General features: G+C 36.3%; 1 protein-coding gene across 1 annotated transcript; it reads right to left on the reverse strand.

The window, feature by feature from the left end:
* Nucleotides 1-18,093: 18,093 nt before the first annotated feature.
* Nucleotides 18,094-24,317, reverse strand: LOC147543754 (uncharacterized). Its single transcript, XM_086635001.1, has 7 exons — nucleotides 23,898-24,317; nucleotides 23,568-23,700; nucleotides 22,907-23,010; nucleotides 21,563-21,734; nucleotides 21,346-21,486; nucleotides 21,063-21,258; nucleotides 18,094-20,958 (listed from the first exon to the last, which is right to left on the reverse strand). Exons 1-7 carry the CDS (start codon nucleotides 23,927-23,929, stop codon nucleotides 18,371-18,373), a joined length of 3,366 nt encoding a protein of 1,121 aa, XP_086491127.1. The 5' UTR covers nucleotides 23,930-24,317; the 3' UTR covers nucleotides 18,094-18,370.
* Nucleotides 24,318-27,515: the final 3,198 nt, after the last annotated feature.

Genomic DNA, 27,515 nt, shown 5'->3' on the forward strand with positions numbered 1-27,515 from the left:
AGTTAGGGTGTTTAAGTAAAAAGAGAGACTTTCATAAAAAAAAAAGTAAAAAGAGAAAAAAATTACATTAAAGTTTTTTTTTAAATGGCGAAGTTGGTAAAGGAAATGACAAAGGATAGGATGGGAAGGAGTTTGAAGAGAGGGGTAGAAAAGGACAAGTTAAGTCAACAGTTAAATTTGACTGACTGAATAACCCAGAAGGGGGCCAAATTGGAAGCTGGTCATCTTTAGGGGGCCATTTTGGTGAGTTGGTCATCTTTAGGGGGCCAAAATGGAATTAACCCAATATTTTTTAACCATTGGTAAACCAAAGGTTTATACTGGTTAAGTTAATAACTCTTTCCATAAATTTTATGAAAGAATATTTATGTTGGATATTTAATACCAATCTTTATTTCCATAAACTCCATAAATATATAACCAAATCAGTGGATATTTAACAAAAACGAGTTACCTTCTAAAAAAGACGAGTTTCTATCTATGTAACTCTATATTCTTTGAATTCAAGAAAGTATATTGTTTCTAAATTCGTTGTATTTGATTAAAGTAGCCTACCAAATCAATGGATATTTACCTAAAACGAGATGCTCAATCCCAAAAACGAATTTCTCTCTCTGTAACTCTTTGTTTTTTGAACTTCAAGAAAGTATGAAGTTTTGATTTGCGTTTTATCTCTACCTCGATCTAATTAGAAATCTACAAATTCGTTTGTGAGGTATGTCCAACTTAAATTGATCGTTAGAATCTATAAATCTCTATTACTACAATCTTCTTAAAATAATTATTTACTCTAACAAAAAGCTTATATGTAACATTTTTTATCACTTTTTGGTAAAAAGTGAATGTTGAACTCTCTATCAATTCAATATTTTTTTCATAAAAAAGTTTTATAAAGTGAAATTGTGTTTGCTACATTTTCTGTATGCTACTAGCATTTTCTACATTCTATTAGCATCTGTTATGAATTTGTTACAATAGGTTAAAAACCAGATACTATTTTGTTATCATCTTATTGATTCTAATAACATTTTTTACATTCTATTAGCATCTGTTGAATGTATTTATTACAGTAGGTTAAAATGCAAATACTATTTTTCTAGCATCCTATTGATTCTACTAGCATATTCTACAATCTATCAGTATCTGTTGAATGAATTTGTTACAGTGGGTTAACAAATACTTTTTAGTAATTAAAATGTATAAGGTGAAATTGTTTTTGTTACATTTCTCGTATTCTGATAGCATTTTATGGATGCTAGTGACATCTATTATGAATTTGTTATAGTAGCTTGTGTATGAGGTATGCTCATTTCCTACCCGCTCTGTCAATCTCATTGATCTCACATGTAGTTGCGGTAGGTGGTCGATAGATGGTATCCCTTGTCAACATGCTATGTTGTGCATCAAGAATTATGACGGTGATACGACAAGTTTTTTTGATCATTTTCACCAAACAAGCGTTCGTCAACACTTATCAATATTATGTCTACCCAATACCAAATTATGATGAGTCAATGGAGTACAACGATGAAACAAGAACACTACCTCCGTTAACAAAGAGAAAACCGGGAAAACCAAGGACAGTAAGAAGAGAGAGCTCATACCCAAAAAAAATGAGGGTTTGCGGTCGGTGTAAAAAACCGGCTTATCACAATAGTGCCTCATGCACGACAGCTATATAATAACTAACTTAAATTTTGATTATGCAGGTTTACTTATTCTGCTAGAAACATAAATATTCTATTTATGTCTTTTATATGTTTAGAGAATTTGATCAATGTTACCAGATTATCGTATTTAAACAAGAGGATTTTCCTACTTCCTATTAAATTTTATCAATGGTTACGATATTATTGTAGTTATACTCATATGTATTTGGATCAATGTTTCAGTTGGTATTATGATTTGGCTAGAGTAAGTTACAAAATGTCGAAAAACTGAAAAAATACTGGTAATGTTGGTGAAATTTTGTCAACATCATACGGGTATCTTTATACCCATTGGAAATTGCTAGAAAAATTTGTTTGATGTTTCTAGCAATTTAGCAATTTTTAATACAATCAAAGCAGGTTGGTTTTAGCCTTTGTTATATTTTAATCAAAATGTCCAGATTTTTTATATATTTTTGTATGAACTATTTGTTTCCTTAGTTATATATGTTATCAATAGATTCAGCATTAAGTGTTTGAGTTCATCATGCCTTTGCCCTACCACGTATTATAATTGTATAGTTTCAGTAGTGTCCAAGAAATTTGAGTAACATCTTTATCATATCTATAAACCTGTTGAACGACATCCAAAATATAATATAATTGTGGTATTATAGAACATTGATAAATAATCCCATAACTGCTCAAGATGTTATTCAAACTTAAAACATAAACATGTTTGCTACGTTTTATCACATAGCTGTTACAAAATACAAGTTAAAGTACTTAAACATTTTTTCTCCATATATCCTTCGATTCATTCAGCAACAACCAAGTTAGTTCACCCCTCTTTCTTTGCGCTAGTTTTGTCCAATCATCTTTTGCCATCTCGTTAGGAAAATGTTTATAGTTCGATTCGATATAAAGTTCTTCCATATGCAAAATCACATACAACCCACAATCAGGCTTGTCAAAGTTCAAACAACAAACCAATTCAACATCTTTGGGTTGTAACCATTTATGCGTTTCTATAAGAAACTAAAAAATGCTAGTCAAATAAGTCATTTTTCTTATGAAACCAGTTTTGAACAGTAACCATTTCAAGTTTCTATGATAAACTTCAAAAATGATAGCCAAAAAAATGACATTATTTTTACAGTTCAATTTATTCTCTCATTTTTTTCTATATTACACCATGTAATGTTCTATGGTTGTCAAAAAATCAGGTTTGACAGGTAACCATTGATAAAGTTTTATAAGAAACTTAATAATGCTAGACAAAATATTAAGTTTTTATTGAAAGTAACTATATTCTGGATCTAACACTATGCTTGAAAGTCTACAATACATAATCCTAAATTAGATAGAACCCTAAATTGTCGGTCTAAAATAAAAAATTTAAGCAGAAGATGTAGTAGTAACTACAATTATAAAGAGATCAAGCTTCATATGTTATTTCTTCAAAGAAATTACACAACAACAAAGACAAGGTAACCATACAATTTTTTTGTTGCATGCAAAAAAGAAACATACTCTTCACTTTGAACTGATTATAGAGTTTTGAAACTAACTTCCATTAAATCACTTCGAAACAACTAAACCCTAGAAATTTCTTATTAGCTAATCAATTTTAGAAAAATAAATCATAGTTAAAGTTGTAAAAATCAAAACCTAATTCGTTTTGTGTTGTAGAAATCAATCTAAATCATAAACAAAGTTGAAGGAACAACAAAAATGGGGAAAACCAAAATAACTTACTCTTTACTGTTGATGATGATGAACGAAACCAACAATAGATTCTCCCTCTCTCCTACTCGATGCTCTCTCTCTCTGTTAGGTTTATTTTGGGCGTGTTTAAGATAAGACTTTCCCTCTCTCTCTTCGTTTTGATATTTGAGGAAAAGGCAACTTTTTTTTGGTTATTTTTTTGAAACAGAAAAGGCTATATTTTATTGTTATGTTAAACGGAAAAGGCAAATTTTTCCAAGGAAAGAAAGTTTGTTTTTGAAGAAACAATTTAATGACTCTCTATATATTATGGTATCTTTTATTTTGGGTTGTTTTGTTTTTACCTTAGGATAGATTAGGCAGTAAAAGAGAATAAGAGGATATACATGTAATTACTTTGAGTGGATTTATTTTCTATTTCAGATTATCTTTGGTCTCTAGACTCGTTGATCATGCGATTTTGGACTTAAATCCCATCCCCCGTTGAAAAAGGGGGATTCTCTCATCATTTCCTTTCCATTTCTTATTCAATTACCATGTTTAGCTAACTTTAGTGTGTTGATTATATGAGATGAAATGTGATGAATTCGTGATTATGTTTAATATGATTTGATGTTTTGATTACGAATTGATGTTCATTTATTTCGATTATCGTTTTGATCGTGATTATGTTTAACTATGTGAAGTGCATGTATTCGCATAGTTAATAGACGAAACGAAGTATTCGATATAGATCGTAGTCTAAGTCATATTTTCATGTGTCTTGTCATGCACTTCACATAGTTAGGCGACTAGACGACACTTTCGATGACTCGGGATTAACCGATTTATGATGTTTGTTTGACTAAGTATGATCTCCGGATATACGTAGTACTTAGAGACATCTACTTTAGGAGTCGAATATCGATTTACCTCGACACATTAGATCGAACTAAACATAGTCATAGATTTATCATTAGGGATTCCCGGACTTCGACACCTCGCTCACTTATTTGTCTCCCGACTCTTGTTGCCTCCTGATGGGCCTAAAAGGTTACCCTAAATAGGTCTACACCCGCAAGTGCACGGGCGTCAAGTAATAAATCCGGTAAGACCTGTTCGTTCCTCAGAGACTAAGTCAATCTATTCTGAAACTTAGAAGTAAACGGTTTTCTTTTCGAAATTGATTTGGTGATAAAATACTAACGCAAATAATTAGACAAGTAAAAAAATGGGAAGTGAACTCAAATGGAGAGAGAGCCTAGGATTTCGAATCCGTTCTAATCATCCACAACCGTTGACCTAAATCTCATATCTTTTATAGCTCACTATGATTAATTATTGAACTCTAACTATTACTTATCAACTACCAAGTATCCATCATTAAAGAACCTAACCTAAATATGATGGATCAAGACTTATGAAGCATAAGCAATGAAAGATTAGCCGTGTTTCAACATTCGACTATTAACTAAGAAGCATTAGTCATTAAAGATACTACTCTAAATATGACAAATCAACTTAACAATATAAAGCGAAGAAGAATTACGAACATTAATCAAAAATCAATTCACATGAGTTGCCTATCAAATTTGTAAGATAATAAATCAATATTCGTGTCAACAGTTGGTAGCCCAAGTGGTTCCAAGGTGTTGACATAAACTCCAGAAATCCCTAGAGGTCCCAGGTTCGAATCCCAGAGAAGGTGGAATCTTTGGTTATTTGAATTGGGGTTATTAGAGAGTAAATAATGTTGTTGGGCTTTAGGCCATGTCTTGTTGGGCTATAGGCCCGGTTCTGTTAGTGTTTGAGTGGGCGGTTATCGAGTTTATCACATCTATGATATATCAAGTGCCAAATGTAACGACTTACGTAGATCGTAGTCGACTTCCAAAAAAAATAAAAATAAATAAATAAATCAATATTCGTGTAAAACCATAACTTCATCAAATCCCTAGACTAGAAAATTAGTTACTCATGATCATTAAAGCATCTCAGATAAGGGTTTAACTGGAAAATTTAGAACAAAGAAAGAACAAGATAGAGATCACCAAATTGAGACTTCAAGATGATATGATGAAGAAGATGGCAGCCTCTTAAGTCTCTCTCTCTCTCTCTCTCTCTCTCTCTCTCTCTCTCTCTCTCTCTCTCTCTCTCTCTGAAATCATCATCTGTTACATCCAACTCCTATTCTCTCTCTCTCATTGTGATTCAACTTTCTCTCACAAAAAATTCAATTACAAGCAAAGAAGAAGAAGATAAAAGCTCCTGTTCCTTGAAGAGATGATGATGATCAGTTCATGAAGCCTCCCTGTTCCAGGTATTCTGTTCAGTCCAGCCCTTTCTCTCTCATTAAAACTTAACAGATCACAACATAAAATTCTCTCTGTCTCTCTCTCTACAATTCTCTCTCAAAGAAATATATAGAAAAAGAATAGGATGAAGCTTCTCTGTTTTAGTGGATCTCTCTCTCTCTCTCTCTCTCTCTGAATTTCTTATGAAAAACAACCAAGAAACTGAAGAACGACTCTGTTACTTCTCCTTCTCTCCCTCTAAAATTATACCATGGAAGCTCTGGAGAGAGGAAGAAGAACAGAGCACCTGTTCTTTCTAGTTCAGTCCCTGTTTTTGGTTCCAGCAGAAGATTCTCCTCTTCTCTGTTTGAGAGATGATATATATGAGAAAAGATTCAGCCGAAGATGACTCCTCTGGTTCCAGCTTTATCTCTATTGTCAAAATCACATAAAATCTCCAGCTCTTAATCTTTCTAAATCAGAGAACAAAATCTTCTCTATTTCTTCTTCAATCAACCAAAAAGATCAAGCTCTCCCCCTCTCAAATATCAGCCGAATCCTTCTTTCATTGTTAAGTATCCCAATCAAATCATCTCTCTCTTTCTATTTCAAGGAATAAGAGAGAAAAGAATTCCCTATCAATCTCCAGCTCTTCCTAGGATATCCTCTCTATCAATCTCTGTTTTCTATTTCATTTAAAGAACCAGAGAAGAGAAAGAAAATCTTCTCTCAATCTTAATTTCAAATGTTTCCTGTAATCTCTGTTTTCATTCTAAAGAATTAGAGAAGAGAAAGAAAATGTCTCTTTCTCTCTCTCTCTCTAAATATATCTAACAGTATCTCCATCTTCTTTGTTAAGAAATTCCAATCTTTAAATCTCTTAATCATCTCTTTCCATTGATCTCTAAAATCTTTCTTCAATCTCAATAGTACACGGTGACGTCATGGCTCTGTACACGTGTCATTGATCGATATATGTGACTTTAGTCAATTGAATTGACTCAAACTTTGACCTGCTCTAGTTTCTCCATCCGGACTCCATTTTGACTTCCGTTTTCACCCACGGCCTCGTCTTGGACTCTACTTTTTATCCGACATCAACATTGGTTAACATACCAGAATCTCCAAATGACCAAACTACCCTTTTGTTCGTCTTTCTCTCGTTTTTAACCATTTCCAGTGCTCAATTGCATAGAAACCACCTGAGTAAGAAAAATAGGAAAATAATTAGAGTAACCGCTCGAAAGTGACTAACTAACCCGAGTTAAGAGATTCAGATGAGACATTTTCGTGTCTCATCACCTCCCGACTTTTGTCCCTCCGAACTCTTCTCTCGAATCCCTCTCACCCGTTTTACCTTACGTATTTAGTTTTACTTGTTTTATTTCTTATTGCTTAATCAATCCAAAAACCCCCGTTATCTTTGTTTCTTTCCTTTTTAGTCTAAGTTAGTATTTGACATCTAAACCGAGGGATAAGACCCTTCGACATCCAAACTACCTTCCTATCCTTGGATCGATCCCGGCTTTGCCGGATTACTACTTGATACCTTCGCTTGGGTGTGCAACCTTTTCAGGTGCATCAAGTTTTTGGCGCCGCTGCCGGGGATAGGTTTAGTAGTTTAGATATCGTTTACGTGTTTTGTTCATTAGTTTAGTGTTATTTGCTTACTTGGACGTTTATTTTCTTTGTTTTTTTAGCTTCTTTTAATTCTTGTTTTCTTTGGAGTACTCATCCAAGGAGCTTTAAAGGACGAAAGCAAACAAGTTTGGGGATAAAAAGGTAGAGACAAGAAAAGGGAAGAGGATCCAATTGTGGTAACAAACGTCACCTCTAGTATCATTCCCTAACCTTTACCTATTTGAGCGGCTTAAGTGCATTTGTATCTTGTCTATTATTAATAGTAGTAGTTGAATTGAACACTCGTGATTGCTTGCATTTTGCTTTAATTGTGCTTCAATGGCTGTTTATGGGAATGATAGTTGGAATGGTGGGTATGAGGTTCATCGACCACTTAGAAGTCTTAGAGACTACCTTGAACCTAATATGGCCAGTATACCTTCATGCATCATATTTCCGAGTAATGAGTGTAACTTAGACACAGACCCTGAGGTTATTCCATTACTTCCTATATTTCGAGACCTAGAGAATGAAGATCCATATTTTCATTTGAGAGAGTTCGATGAGATTTGCTCGATACTCCCAATCAATTGAGAACTTGAGGGAATCGCTAAGCTCAAATTATTTCCGTTTTCATTCAAATAAAAGTCGAAGATATGGTTTCATTCTTTAAGGCCTAGGACTATAAGAAGTTGGGATGAGATAAATAGGGTGTTTTTGAAAAAGTTCTTCCCCACTCATCGAACCAACACCTTAAGAAGAGAAATTATGAACTTTGAGCAAAACAAAGAGGAGACCTTCTTCAGGTGTTGGGAGAGATTTAAATACCTCCTTATCTCATGTCCACATCATAACTACGAAACATGGAGGGTCATCAGGTTCTTTTACGATGAGTTGACCTCTAAATTGAAAAAATTTGTGGAAGTGGTGCAACGGAGAATTTATGAGTAAAAGTCCTAATGAGGCTTGGGAGTATCTCGACCTTTTAGCGGAGAAGACCTAAGATTGGGACACACCCGTTAATAGTGACCGAGATATAGCCGAAAGAAACCATTACTCAAAAAGAGGCATATGCTTTTTAAAGGAAAATGGGGAAGTCCATGATAAAATTTTCGACGTGTCTCGGAAAGAATTTATAGATATACATGATGGTGATTTAGCGACTGATAGTGTCTGTAGCATTTGTGCAAGTCGAGAATACCTAGCGAGTAAATGCCATACTATTTCTCTTTGTCGAGATGTCTCGCTAGGATGCACAAATGTCGTAAACACTCATATGAAGCCCGTAGGTTCGAGGAGTGATGTCTTTACCAATGATTATGAGAATCTTCAAGAGCCCTTAGTTGGTTCTTATGCGTCTCATCATGAGAGGACTCTTGAAGATGTTTTGAAATCATTTTATGAGGCAGAAACTCAGATTAACCAAAACACCTTGCACGCCCTTAAAGAGATGGAGGAAAAATTGAAAGACATCGAGAAAAGGGTTTCCCAACCCCAAACTCCAACAAATTCCAAGGGTACAGGTGAAGGTAATACACCTAGTGCTAGTGTTAAATGTGTTACGTTTAGTTCCACTCTCGAAATAGATGAAATATCTAACTTGGAGACCCCTATGAAGGTAGATATACCCGGGGATCTTACAAATTCTGAGAGAGGAGATGAACATAACGAGGCTTTAAAATCGAAATCTGAACCAAAACCAGTTGATAGACCTAAACCCTCATTCTCTCAACAATTATTCCCTACCTGTGATATATATATATATGCTTGCACCGGTAGTTCAAAGGGACGATACTATTAATGCTCAGGAGGACCATAACAACATGACTAGTTTGATTCCTAAGACCTTTATAGATCATTTTGGTGAAATGCATGTCCCCTCTATTAATATGCCTAACTTTGTTGTCTTTTCGTCATTCAAGTTTGGGGATTACCTCTTCCTTGTGGCCGCCTCACTAATGTACCAACGCCATTACATTGGTGTGAGACGGTTCTTACCGGTTACATTTTCTTTGGATAGACCCCCAAATCTTTCGTCTTTTGTTATATGATTGGTTGGTCTATTGAGATGGGTTTGATGTTTGTGGGTATCATCTCTGGAAACCCTCCACGAGACAAAACTCGTGCTCTCGTGCATACGACAGACTCAAAGGCTAGTTGCATAGCTTAATGCAATCGAGTGATCCTGCGTGAGTGGTCATTTTTATATGGTCATGCTTATGTTTCATTCTTATTCTATTTATTGATGTGTTCGGAGTGCTTCTCAATTTGTATACTTTTGGGACGTGGTTCGTTCCAAGTTTGGGGATGGCGATGGGCTTATCATCAACTTGGAACTCGACTACATAAGTCTTGGTAGCATCACTTTTATCTCCTTCGGCTATGGTAATATCCTTCCACTCTTCTCTTTAACTTATTGAACCTCTTATATTTTAGTGAACATATGCTTAGAACATTGAGGACAATGTTAGTTTTTTGTTTGGGGATGGGGAAACGACCTTTTGGTCTCATGACATCATGACCTTAGATTTCAAAAGACAAGAGGGTTCAACAAATTGACCAAATTTGAAAATTTTTGGGTAGATTTGGTATGACTCTAGTGTTATTCTTGAGTATGTTGATGCATGTGGTTCTTTCTTGATAAATCTTATGCAGGCTCTTAGTCTTTTCATGAATGTTAAGTCCTTTGGTGTTGGTGTCTTATCATGTGAGTATCATCTTAAGGAAGAAGGAACACTTCTAAGTGACCTAAAATAGTCATTAGTGGAGACTTAAACCCATGTGAGATATCTGAGCCTTTCTATTGCTTTTGAGTGTACTCTTCCGCGCTAACTCCGAGTAAAATGAAGAGCTACTCAGCTTCGCAACTTTCAAAAGAGCTTAGGAAATCTCATGAGCTCAACTTTCTTAGCCACTGGGAGTGACATCAGAATAGCGAATAAACCTCACTCTTGTAGTCCATGAAACCCAATAATGGTGTCAACTTTAGGGAAACGGATATTTCACCCAATCATTCATCATACTATTCCCGAGAATAAAGGCATGAGAAATAAAGAAGAAAGAATGTGAAAGCAAAATGTGAAAGTAAAGGTGATTTGTTGAGAATACTAGTTGTATTTTTATTTTAGTGTTTGGATATGTGTGCAAAAAATAAAAGAAAAAGTGAAAAAGTGAAAAAAAAAAAAAAAAAAAAAAAGAGAAAAGAAAGGAAAAAAAGAAAAAAGAAAGTTTGTTTATATGTGTTATTTTGTGTTTGTGTAAGTATTATGAAAGTAAAGTATTCAATGCAAGAAATTAAGTTTAAAGATTGTTTGAGTGTTCTTTTATCGTTGAAGGCGTCGACATTCTCGGGATTTCATCATCTTGCATTCCATCACTTGTATCCGTTGACCTTTAGGAGACATTATTAGAGGGTAGAGTGGGTGAGAAGAGTGAGTGAGCTTCCCCATTCCGTTAGTGGTTATTTCCATTCCTAAGAGATCATTTCGTTTTATAACTTGTTATCCTCATTTAATTTTGTTGTGTTGAGTTTACTTTATTCCATGCTCACACCTGAGAGCGAACCATTACGATTCGATTTTGAGTGATTTCATGTTTAAGAGCGTATGACTGTGGGGCTAAAGTCGAGGCGAAATGTGCTATGATAGGAAAGAAGGTTTTGTTACTTTAGCCTTGGATGATACTCATGATGATGGGATACTTACATTTGAGTATAAAACTATTAGTGAGGAGACTCTTAGCATGCTTTTGTGTTTATTGGTTTGATTCATATGTTTGACATACTTTAGTCTCTCACTTGTTGATCATCACCTTATTTTCATCGATAGTTGAACTCTTTTGTCCCTTGGAATCTAGAACTTTGTGGGTGTATTCACTGGAAACCCTCACGAGACAAAACTCGTCCTTTAGGGATAACCTAAGGGTTTAAAGGCTTGTTGCATACGCTAAATGCAATCGGGATTCCTCCGAAAGTGAGCTAGGTTTACTTTATTGTCTTGTTTTGTTTGTTTGCTCGAGGACTAGCAAATTCTAAGTTTGGGATGTTGATGTGGCGTGAAAATGCCACATTTAGGTCACTTAACTTTGATGAGTTAGTTCTTTTCGAGTTTTATTTCTAATTATTTATGTGTTTTTATTGCTAGGTAGTTTATTTGGGGTTTGGCGTGTAATTCGGAATAAAGAGAGCGAATTATCACATTTTCATCTTATGCGGCAAAAGAGAAGAAAAGAGCACCAGGGGTATTTTGGTCAAAATCAGAAGTCAAACAAAAAGTGTAGTCAATGACGAATCCGACGGTGAAAACGGAAGTCGATTCGGAGTTCGGACGTAGAAGTTGTAAATGAAAGAAGCCGAGGTTCGGTCTTGAAACAAGGATTCTATGAAGGCACCCCCTTGGTCCTAAATGTAGAGACAAGATGAAGGCACTCCCTTGCTTTAGAAAGAAGCCCAACCCAAGAGCCCAAAGAGGAAGAGAATAATAGAGATTCTATGGGCACCTTTTTGGTCCAAGTCACATTGCTTCATAAAGCCCCTGAATATTTCTCCATTAAAGTATTCGGCACAACTTGTTATCCTCACTTGGCAGGATCTGACAAATTGATCCCTTAAGTCAACAAGATGTGTTTTCTTATAATTAGCTATCTTCATAAGGGGTACAAGTGTCTTGACTTGAAGATTGGTAAACTCTATATTTTTAGACTTGTAGTCTTTGATGAAGAGTCTTATCCGTTTTTGGATAATATAACTTCTTGAACTCTGTCAGATTCTTCATCTACTTAAGTTGTGTTGCATATGTTATATCAGCCTTCTCTAGTGCACTCTTCTTCAGATTGTCCCTTCCAAAATTCAGTCACAACACCTAGAGAGTCTAACTCTAATGCATCCTGTTTTGTTGCTCTTGTGTCTTCTACTGTGCTACATGTTCACGCTATGATAACTAGAGTTAGAGCATGTGTTCATAAACTAAACCATCTATCTGATTTTGTTACTCATCATATTGTATGTCACCTTAATTCCCTAAGGCTTTTGTTGTTCTTTTGGATCATTCTGTAGATCCTACCTCTTATCCACAAGTTGCTAAGTCTCTGGAATGGTGTCAAGCTACGAGAAATGAGATTAATACTTTGAATAAGAATAAGACTTGGTCACATGTACCTCTTACTTCTTCTATGAATGTTCTCGTGTGCAAGTGGGTGTTCAAGACTAAGTGAGGATATGATGGGATTGTAAGATACAACTGGTGGCTAAAGGATTCTATCAAATTGATGATTTGGATTATAATGAGTCGATCTTTAGTATTGTAGTTAAATCTACTACTATTCGAGCAACTCTGACAGTCGTTGTCTCCCATTCATGGGCTATTAAGCAACTTGATGTGTCGAATGCCTTCTTACATGGGACACTTGATGAAGTGGTTTATATGAAACAACCTCCTGGTTTTGTTTATCTTCTTCACAAAGATTATGTGTGTTTGCTTCACAAAAGCCTATATGGTCTTAAGCAGGCTCCAAGAGCTTGGTTCTAATAGATTTGTTGGGTTTTTTTTGGATTTTGACTTTCAAAAGAATACTATAGACCACTTTATGTTTCTTTATAATGTTAGCATAGATACTATGATTCTTCCACAGTTACCTAATTCTTCTGGACTTCTGTTCACTTAAACTAAATACACACTAGAATTGCTTCAGAAAGCGGGCCTTCTTGAGTGCAAACCTATTTCTACTCCAATTCCTTTAGGCAAGAGACTCTCCAATCATGATGGTGATACGCTAGAGGATCCTCTTCAATTTCGCAGTCTGGTAGGAGGGCTTTAGTAGTTTACTATGACTCGTGTAGATATAGCTTTTAGTGTCAACTATGTTGCTCAGTTTATGTCTGCTCCTCGTACCTTTCATTTTTAGTTGGTGAGACACATATTTAGGTACCTTAAAGGGTCTCTTGAATCTGGTGTTCATATTCTTCCGGGTGATATCACTTATCTTCATGCCTTTAGTGATTCTGATTGGTGGATGTCAAGATTTAAGGCGTTCCACAACTAATTATGGGGTGTTTCTTGGATCTACTTTGGTAGCTTGATCTAGTACAGAAGCAGAATATAAGGCAATGGTTAATGCGACTTTTGAACTACTGTGGATCTTTAATGTGATGGAAGAATTGGGGTTTCCTCTTCAAACACCTTATGTGATGCCCTTTGGCAACTTGGGTGCTTAGCATTTGTCAATGAATCCCATTTTTCACTCTCCGACCAAACACGTTGACATTGACTACCACACTACAGATAGATTGGTTTTAGCTATGCCTTTTTTTGCTATAGATCACACGTACCGCTATGGATATTTATTGATCATAGCAAATGCTGACCAATAGCTACAAACTTAATGTGCACTTGTTACACATGGGTATGTATCATATACATCACACACATAAATTATCAGAAAAATTGAAAAGTGTCTTTTTTGCTACGGTTCGTTAGGCATGACAATATGTGAGCATTTGTTACGAATAATTTGTAGTTAGTGGGTCAATAGTTGTAGCATGGGCCGCCCCCACATTAAGGGTGAGGTTAGGATATAATCCTACCCTCCAATAAAGAATATCTCAACTAGGGGTGGGAAAACGGTCCGGGAACCCGAGATCCGGCCCGATCCGCCCTGACCGTTTGCATCCGAAAACCGATTGCTACCCGAGCCGAGCTTACCGGCCCGATGGCTCGGGCTATAGGGGGCGGGCCTCGGACAAGCACTTGTATCCGAGTCCTGGCCCGAAATACCCGCCCGGTACCCGTCCGCGAGGATCCGCCCGCTAGCTGCCCGACTAATACTACCCGAGCAAACACCCCTTTCATCCCCGTATCACCTAATGAAATTTATATGATTCAAAGGTGTGGGACTAAAGAATTGGAGCTACTAAAAATTTTGGCTTTTGTCAAGCCTTGTTTTGTGAAGCAAAGGAAGAGGTTGATATAACCTCTCTTCTTGCTTCTTTACCTTTATCCCAACAATGTGGGTTTAATAGATGGAGCTTACTTAAAGTTTGTGCTTAAACAAAGCATATCTTCAAATCCAAAGGAAGAGGTTACATATAACCTTTCCCTTTGCTTCTTTTATCTCTAACTCAAAGGTGTGGAATTAAAATTTGAAGCTTCCTTGAAGTTTGTTGTGTGATTTTGTCCTTCTTGTGACCTTCACTAACTATGGGACATGGTCTATGGTAATTGACTATATCAAATGGTCTCTATGACCATGTGTTTTTTTTTCTCTTAATTTTGATGTGTTTTATTTTTCAAACACAAAAAATATTTGGATAGATTTTTCTAAATAAAGTTTTGTAAGACATTATAAATACTTAATACATTTTAATAGGCATGATCAACGTGCCTACTCCGTATTTTAATGTGCATACTCCATCATTCAAATCATAAACCATGCTTATTTGGGAGGACCTAAGTCTAAGCAGTCATTCTAACCTTTTTCTTTGGAAGTGCAATAAAGAGATACATAGAACAAAAGTAACTATACTTATTGTAAGGGACCTAAGTCAAGTGGTCATCCCAATCTTTTTCTTTTGAAATACAATGAATCATACACATGAAACACAAGCCCATGTTCTAATTACATGACGGACGGAAGAACTATCTTCCTCTGGAGACATGCTCTTATGTGAGGTACTAACTAGTGTTCTTCTATTAACACTTTTGCAATTTATTAAGATTTTTTTTTCTCTAAGCACTTTAGATGAAACTTGACTACTTGTTAATTGTGATGATTTGATCCCAAGAAGAGGGTTTGTTTTGATGGATCATTCCTTTTCTTGATCATCTAATACTGTTCTTGTCATCTTGATTGATTAAATAGAAAGTACCCACTTTTGACGATGAAGTTGTGGTTTGGGTCTAATAGTGAAAATCTTGTGTGCAGACTCAAAAGATATTTGGTAATAGATGGACGGATAATGCAGGGAAGAATCGGTTTACTACCCTTTGCAAGAAAAGAGCTAAGCATCAAGATACAGTATTAAAAGAGAACAAAAGTTTCCGCATCAATTAAAACAATAAGAGAGTTATATTTCAGAATGGATCCATTAAAGATGGATCATCTGAATCTGTTGCACCTCTATAGAAGACGAGGTATAAAAGATTAAATGTTTTAATAGAAGACAAAAAGTATATAGATCTTCAATACGACACTTACGTTTGTTTGATGTAGGACCCATATTTCGGACGTCACTGAAATGATAAATCCGAAGGTGAGGAAACTAATTTGATCTTTCATTTTGATGAAAGAAACTTCAATGATATCTGGCCACGATTCCATGAATAATAACCTTCCGACAACACACTTACATATATTGGACATAAGCACCAGATGCTCCACTCCCTAAATATCACTAAAAAAGTCGATCTTTTTTATGACCACATCCGTGAAAGATATGGACAAGTTACATCATATATGATAAGGTAATACAAATGATCTAAATATCCATCGTGTAAGATTTTGATCGTCTAATCAAGCATAACTCATGAGATTTAGGTAGGAACGGTGGAATGGCATTCTGAGCATTAAGAATGATGTTCACAACACTTTCATGTGAACTATCTGAAAGGTAGTTACAATCTTTGAAATGGGTATTGAATGCATACTAATATTTCGTCAAAAATAATCGAAGTGACACAGAAAATTCATTTGGTCTATCTTATAATGTTGTGGAATATGCATTCAGGAACTTCATGATTTCTTAAACCGAACCCGCAAAAGTGATTTACCAAGAAACAATGTCTTAGTCTCATAGAAGAAGATTTCCGCCTAGAAGATAAAGAACTTGATAGAAGACTTGAAGATTAGAACACGTTTTAATCCCCAATCCCCCTGATATCAGAACAACCTCCACCTGAGTTGTGTTCATTACAACAAAGTAAAGACGTGGAGCCACAGCCCACAGTCAGTCCATATATTAGTAGAAAACTACGGTGCTTATAGTTGGGACGAGTTCTCAAGTACAAGTGATGCCAATAATAGGGCACAGTTGATTCATGCGAATGCAAAGAGTAGAGATGATACTCATCATTCGGAAGGATTTGACGATGTGAAGAATATTTCACAAGGTACAAAGCCTGTTCATTTTCGATCCAATAACCCACAATTTGGTTTGCTTTATAACGCATTTGAAAGTATCAGTCAAGAAAAGAGGGAAACACCATTAGTCCCACATTGTCTATTTAGACTTAAAAGGTGATTGGAGACTTATATTTAAAGGAAGGGAAGGATGCAAAGTAATCTAAAATTTAAAAAGTATTAGTCCCACATTGTGTATTTATAATTACAAAGTGTTTGGAGTCTTTTACTTAAAAGAAAGGGAAGAAAGGTTTGTTAACTAAAATTGTTAGCCGCACATCTGTCAGTTAGAATTAGAGAGGGTTGATAGTTTTTATATAAGAATGGGAGGCTTCTTAAAGTTATAAGTTAAATATTTTTCCCTATAAAACACCCGAGCCCGTCCGGCCCGAGTCTGATGGAGCCCGCTCGGGCAGGCAGGCTACGGGCTTTCAATTTGTTGTTTCTGTCCGGCCCGATCCGCCCGCCAATTAGTCGCGGGCTAGACAATGTAGTGCCCGATCCGCCCGAGCACAGTTATATTATGTCCGAGCCCGTCCGAACCCGCCCGATTCCCACCCCTAATCTCAACTAGTCGTGGCTTAAATTGTATTGACTGTTTTTATTGCAATTATCACTCAATTGATGCACCTCGCTCAATTGGTCTGTATCCCAACTTTCTCTTGTCTGGTGACAAGATCGAGTCGAGTCCTGATGTAGTTTGACTCTAATCAATCCCGACTAAAAGCATCTACGAGGACAGGACAATCCGAGACCATTTAAATTTTTCCAGATTTGAAGAAACCGACTACTACTTACAAATCACTCTAACACCCCTTGAAATCAAGCTAGAACCGATGATAAACACTTTTTAGACACTAGATTAAAAGATAAAATCATATAAATAATAATAATAATAATAACAAACAAACAAACAAATTAAGATTTTTAAAAGCGGCTTCTAGTAAGAAATGAAGATCTTTTGAAATCTTTCTGTAGTCTCTTACTTCAACGAACGAATTTCGAAATCTTTCTTTAGTCTCTTACTTTCAAGAAACGAGCTATAGATGATACCCATAAAAAAAGATGAAGAAATCGAAGGTTTTGATGAAGATTGTGCGAAAAAAGAAACTGAAATGAAAATGGAAAAGAGAAAGAAAAATTCAAGGAGTGCTCGAGAAGCCAACAAACAACACCGATGAAAAGGTGGTGCGCCTACAGAATGGCAGGCCTAAAGCAAAAAAAGTGGGTCGCCTATAGAGGCACCCATTTTTTTTTTTAAGTACTCCTTTTTTGTACTTTCAACTTTTCTTTTGCAATTTTCTGATCTATTGTTTTCCCTCTAAATCTGTCTCTTTTATAAACTTATGCTTCACTTGAACATTTTCTTTCCTACATCTCTTTCTTTTCCTCTCTTCCTTAATTTTCTTTTCGATGCTCTTTCTTTCTCACTTAAACTTGAGATAAGAAAGTAGAAGCACTTCATTTAGCCTTCAGTGAAAATTCAAGGAGTGCTCGAGAAGCCTTCAAAGCGTAAGTTCTCATTCACATTTCCCTTTTGTACAATGTATAGATAGCTGTTACAATGATGAAGATTCTACCGACGAGATTATATATACAATTCAATATTCAATCAAGAAGCCCAAGAATGATTTCATTTATTCGGTTTTGATTGATGATAACCTAATGAACAACCTCAACTCAAAGGCCCAGAGGGTACTAGAGCAACGAGAGATCGAATCTAGTTATGATTTTTATGAATGTGAAAATTTACAGAGAAGTTCATCTTCAAGATGCAGAGCAAATTTTCACACATTGACAATAATCAACTCAAATCATGGAAGTACTTATACTGGTTTTATACAAGCATGTTTTATGCAATAATAAGAGGCCAAATGTCCTTTCTTATTAGAACAATCATCAGATAATCACACCACCAGACCCCTGAAAGAATACCCAATCTCGAAATTCGTATAACAAAAAAAAAGGAGTTTAGAAGTATTAGCAAACCTAGGATGAACGACGGTTTGACCTTAAAGACTCGAAGTGAGCTGCAAATGTGTCATAGTCTGGAAGTTTAGGATGAACATGACCAGCCTTCTTTAGTGAATTTGAACCTTCACTTGATAATGATATTGATGGCTTTGAAGTCATGGTTTTTTCTGCCGGAACAGTCTTGGATGGAGCTATATTGCTAGATGATGCAACTGTTTCTGGCTCTGGAGTAAGCTTGGAAGACCGATATCCAGTTGAGGGATCAGTTTTTAGCACCCGAGACCTTGGACTTCCTTTACGTATCGAAGCTTCAGGATGTGACAAAGGGATATGAGTCTCTTGTTCAACTAATGAATCACTCTTTGACCAGTTAGAATTCCCTCCTTGTCCTTGAGAAATTTGTGTCGAGGCTTTTTTTGTGATGCGGCCACGAGGAGCCACTTGCTCAGTTGACCCGTCCATATATGTTGAGTGGCTTCTAGTATCAGATTCTGCTAGTGAATCTCTTGCCTTGTTAAGTCTTTCACTTGTATAACCTTTACTCCGAAGAGTTTGTAGTGAGAGTGGTTCACCATCGTCACTGTCCGAGTCAATATATGATTCTGGGTTTCTTGAGCTAAATTCTTTGTAGGCCTTCTCTGGTTTCTGATTATGCAGCTCCAAGTCTCGCGTTTGAGAAGGGGTTGAAGACTTGAACTTGGGGGAATCATTTGGGGGCTCACTGAAAGTAGAAGTATTTTCTGTTGATTGTTGAGTGGATCGCGGTGAAGCATCAGTATAAGAATCCTTAGTGTAAGTTCGACGAGTCTTACCCTTGTTCCGCAACCCACCTACCAATCTTCCCAAGTTCAATCCTTGATTACTTTCAGCTCCTGGGTAACTTGAGTATTCTGCGTCATGTACTGTATCAGGTGTTGTTGAATCACCGAAATTGTCCTTAGCTGATATCCTAGAGGTTTGCAGAGGTTGCTTCTTCTCAATTCCTTGCGCAAGCCTAGACTCGAGATTTCTCGGAGAATTTGTGTGCCCGTGAACTCCCTCAACAAGGGGTAAGGTACCACGGCCATACTCGTTCCTAGATTTATATCCAAAACCACGCTGATTTCCTTGGTCTTCTGAGATCCCCTCAGATTCTGAATCATCAGAGGATGAAAGTGGTTTTCTGTTTGTTTCTGGAGCTTCTTTTTCAACCAAGGAGGGTGTTCTTGACAAATGACCACTATAAGTTTTTGTAGATTCACCTCCAAAATTCATTGTGCGTGCTTGGTTCCGCATGCTACTCCCATCTTCAAGTTCTAGATTAGCAAAAGAAGAACTCACAGAAGGATTCTTATAGGTTTCTACATTTGTTTTTCTCGAAAAGGAGGATCTAGTTGACCCGTGATCCCAAATGTCAGTTGATCCATAGGTTCTTTTATTGCTTATCTCCACATCACTCTCAGAACCCAAGCCATCTGAATCATCAAATGTTGCAGGTATTAAGTTATCTGACTTCGAGTTCATGTCTATTGGAGGTTCAGGAAATTCAGGAGAAGAATGGGATTCAACATTGGAATGCGATTGCACATCAAAGATATTCTTCCTGGGCTGCCTACGGGCCCAACTATCTATAGCTTGCGAGGAACGAGAATCTGACTTTCTAAGTGAAGGGGCATAAGGATCGGAATCATGTCGCTTATACTGGCTCCCCTCATCCAAGTCAATGTCCTCGTCAAAACTATAGTTATCAAAAACTGCACCAGGGTAACTGTCGAAACTAGGTTGCTTGTTGTCAGTTTGCTTGTTTCGCTCACCAGTGTTCTTAAAAGACTGTTGGCGAACATTATTTCCATAATTTTGATCTGGTTTTGAAGTTGTACTCTCACCAACACCACCTCCATGAGACGAAAAGGTAGATTTTGAAGAATTTTGTCTGTCTTTTCCTTCAAACTGGGAACCAATATTCTGTGGCCGCTGGTCAACATAGTATACCTCAGAATCCGAGTCACTAGATTGATTCTTGATACTCACTTCATCATGAAAGTGTCTCTTCTCAGTTTTCCTGCTCTCCCTATTGATATTGGTGGATTTCACCTCAGGTAAGTTTCTTTCGTTATATCGACCGTACTTTTGGATATTCGGCACTGCCATCCTATCATCGTCATCATCGGAGGCCGTCGTAAAACCTGGAGATACAGACTGGTTCGTTCTTCTATTACTAGCATCATATGTCATCTGAGGATCTCCCCCAAGATTATCCATCGCCTTACTATATCTATCTTGATTATGAGTTCTCTGGTCCACACTTCGGGAAGAACTTGTCCGTGAATCATATGTCATCTTCTTAGGAACTTGATTACCATGTTGTCCATAGTCTTCCTCTCCGACACTATAATCAAATGACTTGTGAAATTCTGACGAATATTGCCTCACATTTTTTTCACCACTTGAGAGTTCTGCAGCAGCTCTAGCAGCTATACTTGCTCTTTCCGCAGATTCAGCAGCTACCTGTGCAGCTTCAGTAGCATCTTTAAAATTCATATTCCAACTTTGCTTACTCACAGGAGAAGCACTGCCCTCTCCATAATATGACTTCTCGAATAGTGGCCCCCTGTTGCCACTCTCTGTTCTCAGAAGACACATTTCATGCAATATTTATAATATCGAAAAGAAAACCACAGCTTAAAACAGAAACAGAATGGTAGTATACGTGTTTTACTTCACATACCTGAAGAGGTTGATTGGAGATGAGAAGTGGTAGACTTCATGCTACTAGAAGTACTTAGAGAAGCATAATCCTGGGAATTTAGTGACGATCTGATTGACGGATCATGCTTTTGACCATGATTAGACTGGGGCTGGGGCTGAATACTTGGGGATTCCATCACCATATTCGTGGTCGTCCCCAACGTAGTTGGTCCATTCTATTCAAGAACAAATGATACGTATTTAATCACATAATGTCAAGTCAAAATAATCACTGTTAGAAAGTCCAATTCATTGTCCCTTACCAGCAAGTCCTCAGGAGGCTTTAATTCTTTCTCTTCAAAGTCTTTACTGTCCCAATTAACATTATGCTCTTTGGCAATGGCAGTCAAGATCTTGATTTTGGTTTCCCCATCAGGTGCTCTTACGGATAATTTCTCAACTATCTGAACCATGATTAAGAAACACTTGTCATTATCACCTTTATAATAAATTATACTGCTTCTAGTAATAGAAACTCACTTGGCGGCCGACACCACAGTCTGGACGCAGCTCGAGGGCTGATGCAATAAATTCTTTTCCATACTTTGATGTAAAATGCTTGCGGACATCAAGGAGTTCTGGTAAATCCGCACATCTTGGAGATGCAAAAACTACACTAGCTATTGCTTCCTTCAAGTCGACGGGGCAGGTTCTGGAGACAATCAAAAAAGTTGAACACTAAATTATCTGAAACCGAGAAATTTGATATAACAAACTCAAGACAATTTTCTTGTCCTAGACGGGAAAGAAGCAGCTCATGGCATGAAAATGTAAAAGACACATACTTCGCAACATTTAGAAATACTTGATCAAAAGACGTGTACCCAACTTCACACTCATCTATTATTATGCATACCAATCGGTGTTCCAATTTGAATTCTCTGAGTAAGTGCCCTTTTGGTTCGCGACCCAAAAATAAGTGTAGGCAAAAATGCCCACTTAAACTAATTTACATTTGAGAACTGGCTTTAGATTTACTATGAAATAATAGACGATTTAATAAGACCACAAAATGTTGCTTTGGGGGTTCTCAACAAAATCATTCTCTATAGTTGAATGAGCAAATATATTACCATGAGGTACGAAATGTTGATTAATTAGGTGTGATTAGTTTTTGAATACTTGTTTACAAATCACAAATCAAACCAGCTAAGCCGACACAACAAGATAAAAATACATACAAAAGTACAAGTGAAATAGGCTTAACCGTTAAAGTTCATTTTTACGTCTTCAGATCTTAAAGAGGTACTATAAGTACAATACATGGCAAGATACAATTAAGTTTAGACTTTAGAAATATACGAGTAGAAGAAAACCACAAGTGATTGCATCGATCATTACCATCGAAATAGTGGTAGGGTTTTTATTGTTGCGAAAGCATCATAGATGCTAATATCGTTTTGGTTCAACCTTATGTTTCTTACATCGCAAGTTTCCAACCATCGAATGATGGTATCCACAATACATGCTTGATTATGCTAACTACTATGCTATAAGAACATAACTGACATGATTTATCTAAAAGACGAAACTGCTCTCTTTTTCTTTTCAAATACGCAAAACAACAGACCAAACTGGCAGGAAATCTCTCACTCGTTTTCACGTTATCAAAATGTCAAATATCCCCTCGTACGGGCTCGACAACAGTATGTATTATTATGAAAATGCTACACGAGATAAGAACAAACAGTCTTACAGAATTGCGTGTAATTGTTCCGAACAGAGCTATTTACCATCTTTCTTTTCTCTTTTATAATCATAGAGGACATAGAGAGTTCGAAAGAGAGGTGCAGTTGATTTTAAAGATAACATGAATATACATACTTCTGTGATTCAATAACCGGCAAGCGTGCCACTATAAGTTCACAATATATGTCAATGAGATCGTATGCTGCCATGGTTTTCTCTTCCCTCACCACATGTTCAACCTAAAATAAAACAAAAACAATCAGCTCCGGAACGAGGATTCTTTAGCACCAACAAGAAAACTAGGGCATAGTATGACATCTCAATTATTCAGAAGTCAGAACTGGCCGATATGTTTCATTTGACCGACAAGATTCAAGATCCTAAACTATAATACACAGTCAAAACTCAAACGTACAAAGTCAGACGAAGAAACCTATTTACCAAGAAATCAACATATCAACTGAAAAACAAATATACAAGCTCCATTGTTATCAAAAACCTATGTACCATGGACACTCCTTGTACAAAACTTTTTGGAGTATTTAGCTGCCCCATTACATTATAATATATACTAATAAAGGGCGTCGAAATATACTTGTCGGATACTACTTTAAGTTGAAGTCTGTTACACGTAATGTAACAATGGTTGGTCCGAGCTCCGAAAGCAAAGAAGACTATATGTTTGTCTGTTTGTACAATCATATATCCCATATTCAATTTTCAACTCGTTGTATTCGAGACCTCCTACTAGCATCGATACACAAACCTCTGGTAGCCAAAAAAAGTAAATATATACCCGAATTCGAGCAGTTTGAATTTGTCCAGACTCAAGAAGCTGAGCTAAATCCCGTTTCATTTGCCTCAACTGAACTTCTCTTTTGTTCTTTAACAGCTTTATTCGAGCAATCGCTAGCTTTAATGATGTCTTGCTGTATAACCAATTCAATTTTTCAATCAAAATAAGATAAACAATCAATCATCTAATTACCCAAGTCTCAGAATTCACCAAAATTACCCTTAAAACAATCACATAACCTAAATCAAAACAACTTCTACTACCATAATTAGATAAACACAAAACAGAATTGAAATTCAATAAAACAGATAAAAAAAAAAGAAAATTCACCATTTTCCGGCCTTGAAACTTTTCTTAAGCATTATTGAATCTCCTGAATTTGTGGGTTTTCTCAGCCGAAGAAGCTTAGATAGAGAGATTGAAGTTTGAGTGATTGGGTCTGGTTATGGAAGAAACTGAAATCTATATTCTCTCCAAAATCTATTTGGTATTTAGGGATCTTCTGGGTGAAGTAAAAAACAAAAGGGAAAAATCAAAGAAATTGATCTGGGTTTTTGGAATTCAATGGAGTTTCGTATTAAACAAAACAAATCCAAAAGATTCAAATATTAAAAAGAGACTTGGGACTAATCACAACTCACAAGAGAGAGAAAGAGAGTAGAGAGAGAGAGAAGCAAGAAGAAAAGGATAAAAAAGAACTTTGTTTTTTGCCGCGGTTGACTTTCATCTAACCAAGTTACCTTCCAATTTAGGGGTCGGAATGGGTCTCAGTCTGGGTCGGGCCAGTTGGACTTACATCATTGGTTACCTTCCAATTTAGGTGTGGGAATGGGTCTCAGTCTGGATGGGGACAGTCGGACTTACATCATTCATCGAGTTGGATCAACTGATCTCTATCCATTCGAGTTCTCAAGTTTAATTAGACAGGTTATTTTAAAAAATTTAGTATCTAAAAAATTTGTGCACGTCCTTCGAATTTTTCAGGTACCAGGTGGTCGGATGTCGAGTTTTCCGAAAAGGATAGAATTTGGAAATGTTAAAAGAGACTTTGTTTGCGGGGTTGACTTTTCATCTAACCAAGTTACTCCGGGATCCAGTCTTCTTTTATCGGCTCCGAAATTTTGTAGTCCAATTGCGGTTTGCGGCTCACTTTGGTATCCCTTGAATTTTTGGGTAAGGAAATTGGGTTGTCTTTTCTTAAAAGGACAACTCAAAATTTTGTTCCGTTTTGTCCTCATGCACTTTTGGGAAATGTTAATTACACTCATCATTTTTGTTATATGCACTCACATCTCCCTGCGATTCTATTTTTGGTTGCAAACATCTTCTTCTGACTTGAACAAAAAATACCAGTGATGTGAGTGTATATAACAAAATTGGTGAGTGCATTTAATATTTCCGTGTACTTATTCACTTAAAATTTTGAAGAGAGATCATATAAGCAATTTTTTAGGTTATTGAAGGCAAGCCTGCAAATGGTTAGAGTAATGTGGTCTATAGGGGGCAATGCTCCTGCTATGTTTGACCTAACGGTACAATTGACGTCGTTAGGTTAATGGTTAGTCAAAATAGTTGACTTAATCCTCCCTCCTAAATTAGAAAAGAAATTATTTTCTTAAATTTGTTTTATCTTCTTCTTCAAACTTCAAATCAACTTCTCTTTCTGTGTAACTATTCAACAACATTCATATTTAACTCTCATCAACCTCTCTCATTTTATCCGTCCTTAAACATCAAGATTGTCCAAAAATCAAAGAAAATGTAGGACTTTGAGGGATCAAATTTTCTTCACATACTATGTGGCAAACCTTCATTTCAGTGTGTTGGGATTCTTAGAGTGTTCATCGAAACCTTTCAATTGGTCATATTCTTAGAGTGTTCATTGAAGCCTTTCAATTGGTCATTTTAGTCCAGACTTCAGCCAAACTCAAGAAAGAAGAAAATCTTCCCAATTTAAGGTAAACCCTAAAAAGAATTTCCTTTTTACTTATTTGATCTTAAATGTTGTATGGGTACGTTTTAGTGAGTTAGATGGTTATTTTCGTGTTGTTTGATTGTTGAACATTTGGTTGATTTAAATAACATTTTGTAATTTCTTTTATTTGTTTTAAAACTAATGAAACACTTAAAGTGAACAGGCTGACCTTACTGTTTACAGTAGTAAGGAGAGCTAACTCGTACTCCAAACACCGTTGGAGCCTTGATTTCTTGAGACAAAACCAAGGGAAAGACTTGAGAGAAGTTTGCTGGGGAAGAAGATCTGATATTACTTGGTTGTATGAGAATTCTTCACTGATTTTCCAGACTAGAGAGATCCCCATTTATAGGACCACACTATTACATTCCCTAGGCAATTACTAGACACTTCTTAAGACTAAACTCTTATATTTCCTAGGCAACTACTAGATAATTCCTTATAACTCTATTCTTACATTTTCTAGGTAGTAATAAAATTAGATGACTAACTACTAATCTATCTTGACCCTTAAAGAGATACTTTGCATCAACCCTTCCTTCCTGAAGAAAACTCGTCCTCGAGTTCGTTATTGGTCGCGTCATCCCCTTGATAAGCATACAAATCTGAAACGTTGAATGTAGAGTCAATGCTCATGTATGGTGGTAAATCAACTTCATAAGCATTTTCCCCAATCCTTTTGATAACCCGATATGGTCCAATTTTCTTTTTGCTCAGTTTCGAATAAGTTCCTGCTGGGAACCTCTCTTTTCTTAGGTAAACCATAACCAGATCCCCTTCTTTAAAAGTCTGACCCTGTTTCTTCTTATCTGCATGTTCTTTGTACCTGGCATTGGATTCTTCAATCTTCAACCTGATTTCATTATGAAGCTTCTTCATCTCCTCAGCCATGTCTTCTCCCTTTCCATTTCCCTTACTGTTGTTTACTATGGGAGTTAAATCAAGAAAATGGAGTGGTTGTTTTCCGTATACGACTGCAAAAGGACTTTTACCCGTGCTTTGATTCTTGGAATAGTTGTAAGCAAATTCTGCCTGAGCTGTAACCACTTCCCACTGTTTAAGGTTATTGATGGGCCTAGAAAGTTTCCTAAATAGGTCACCACCCGCAAGTGCACGGGCGTCAAGTGATAATTCCGGTAAGTCCGGTTCGTTCCTCAGAGACTAAGTCAATCTATTCTGACTCCTATAACTAATTTGGATTTACTTTGGAAATTGATTTTTGTGATGAGACGATAAAAATAACGAACTTGATTAAAACAACGGAAATATAATTAATGGAGAAACTTATGAGGAGGAAACCTAGGGTTTCAGAATCCACCTTATCATGTATGTAAAATGACCTAGTTTTTCACAATCAAATATTTTTCTTATAACTCAAGGGAAGGCAACCATTCGTACCAAACCTCGGAAAATTATAATCTTTTAAAACGACATAAACATCTAATATCTTAATTTCAAGACAAATATTCAAGAGATGCTCCAACTATTACATATCAAACCCTAAGCATGATACATTAAAGACTCTAAGTCTAAACATGTAACATCAAATTGTAAGCATAAATAATGAAGGAGATACTATAAAATAAGTGCAAAGAAATTAAATTTATCTATCAAATCACATCGAATATATTTATCGTGAGAAAAATGTCATCCTATCATACAAGATTAAGGCTTCATCCTAACCCTAGATTAGAGAAATTAGCTACTCATCACTAAAGAGATCATGATCATGGTGGGAGAGATAAAAATTAATAACATTAAAGAAAGAAAAAAAATTCGGAGAAGAAAACACCTTTTTTTTCACTAAATTTCCCTTTGCGCAGCCAAACAGACCCTTAGGGAAGGGTATTTTCTTTCTGGTTTTGCTGATTTCTGCCAAACAGACCCTTAGAGAAAATAATTTTCTCGTCTTCCCGGAAACGGTTTCCTGGTGAGAAAATTATTTTCCTCGACTGGTTCTTCTCTCTCTACTG

Source organism: Eschscholzia californica, unplaced genomic scaffold (genome assembly GCF_041429995.1).
Source record: "Eschscholzia californica isolate CP2 unplaced genomic scaffold, dmEscCali1.0.p SCAF_4, whole genome shotgun sequence".
Taxonomy (NCBI): Eukaryota; Viridiplantae; Streptophyta; class Magnoliopsida; order Ranunculales; family Papaveraceae; genus Eschscholzia; species Eschscholzia californica.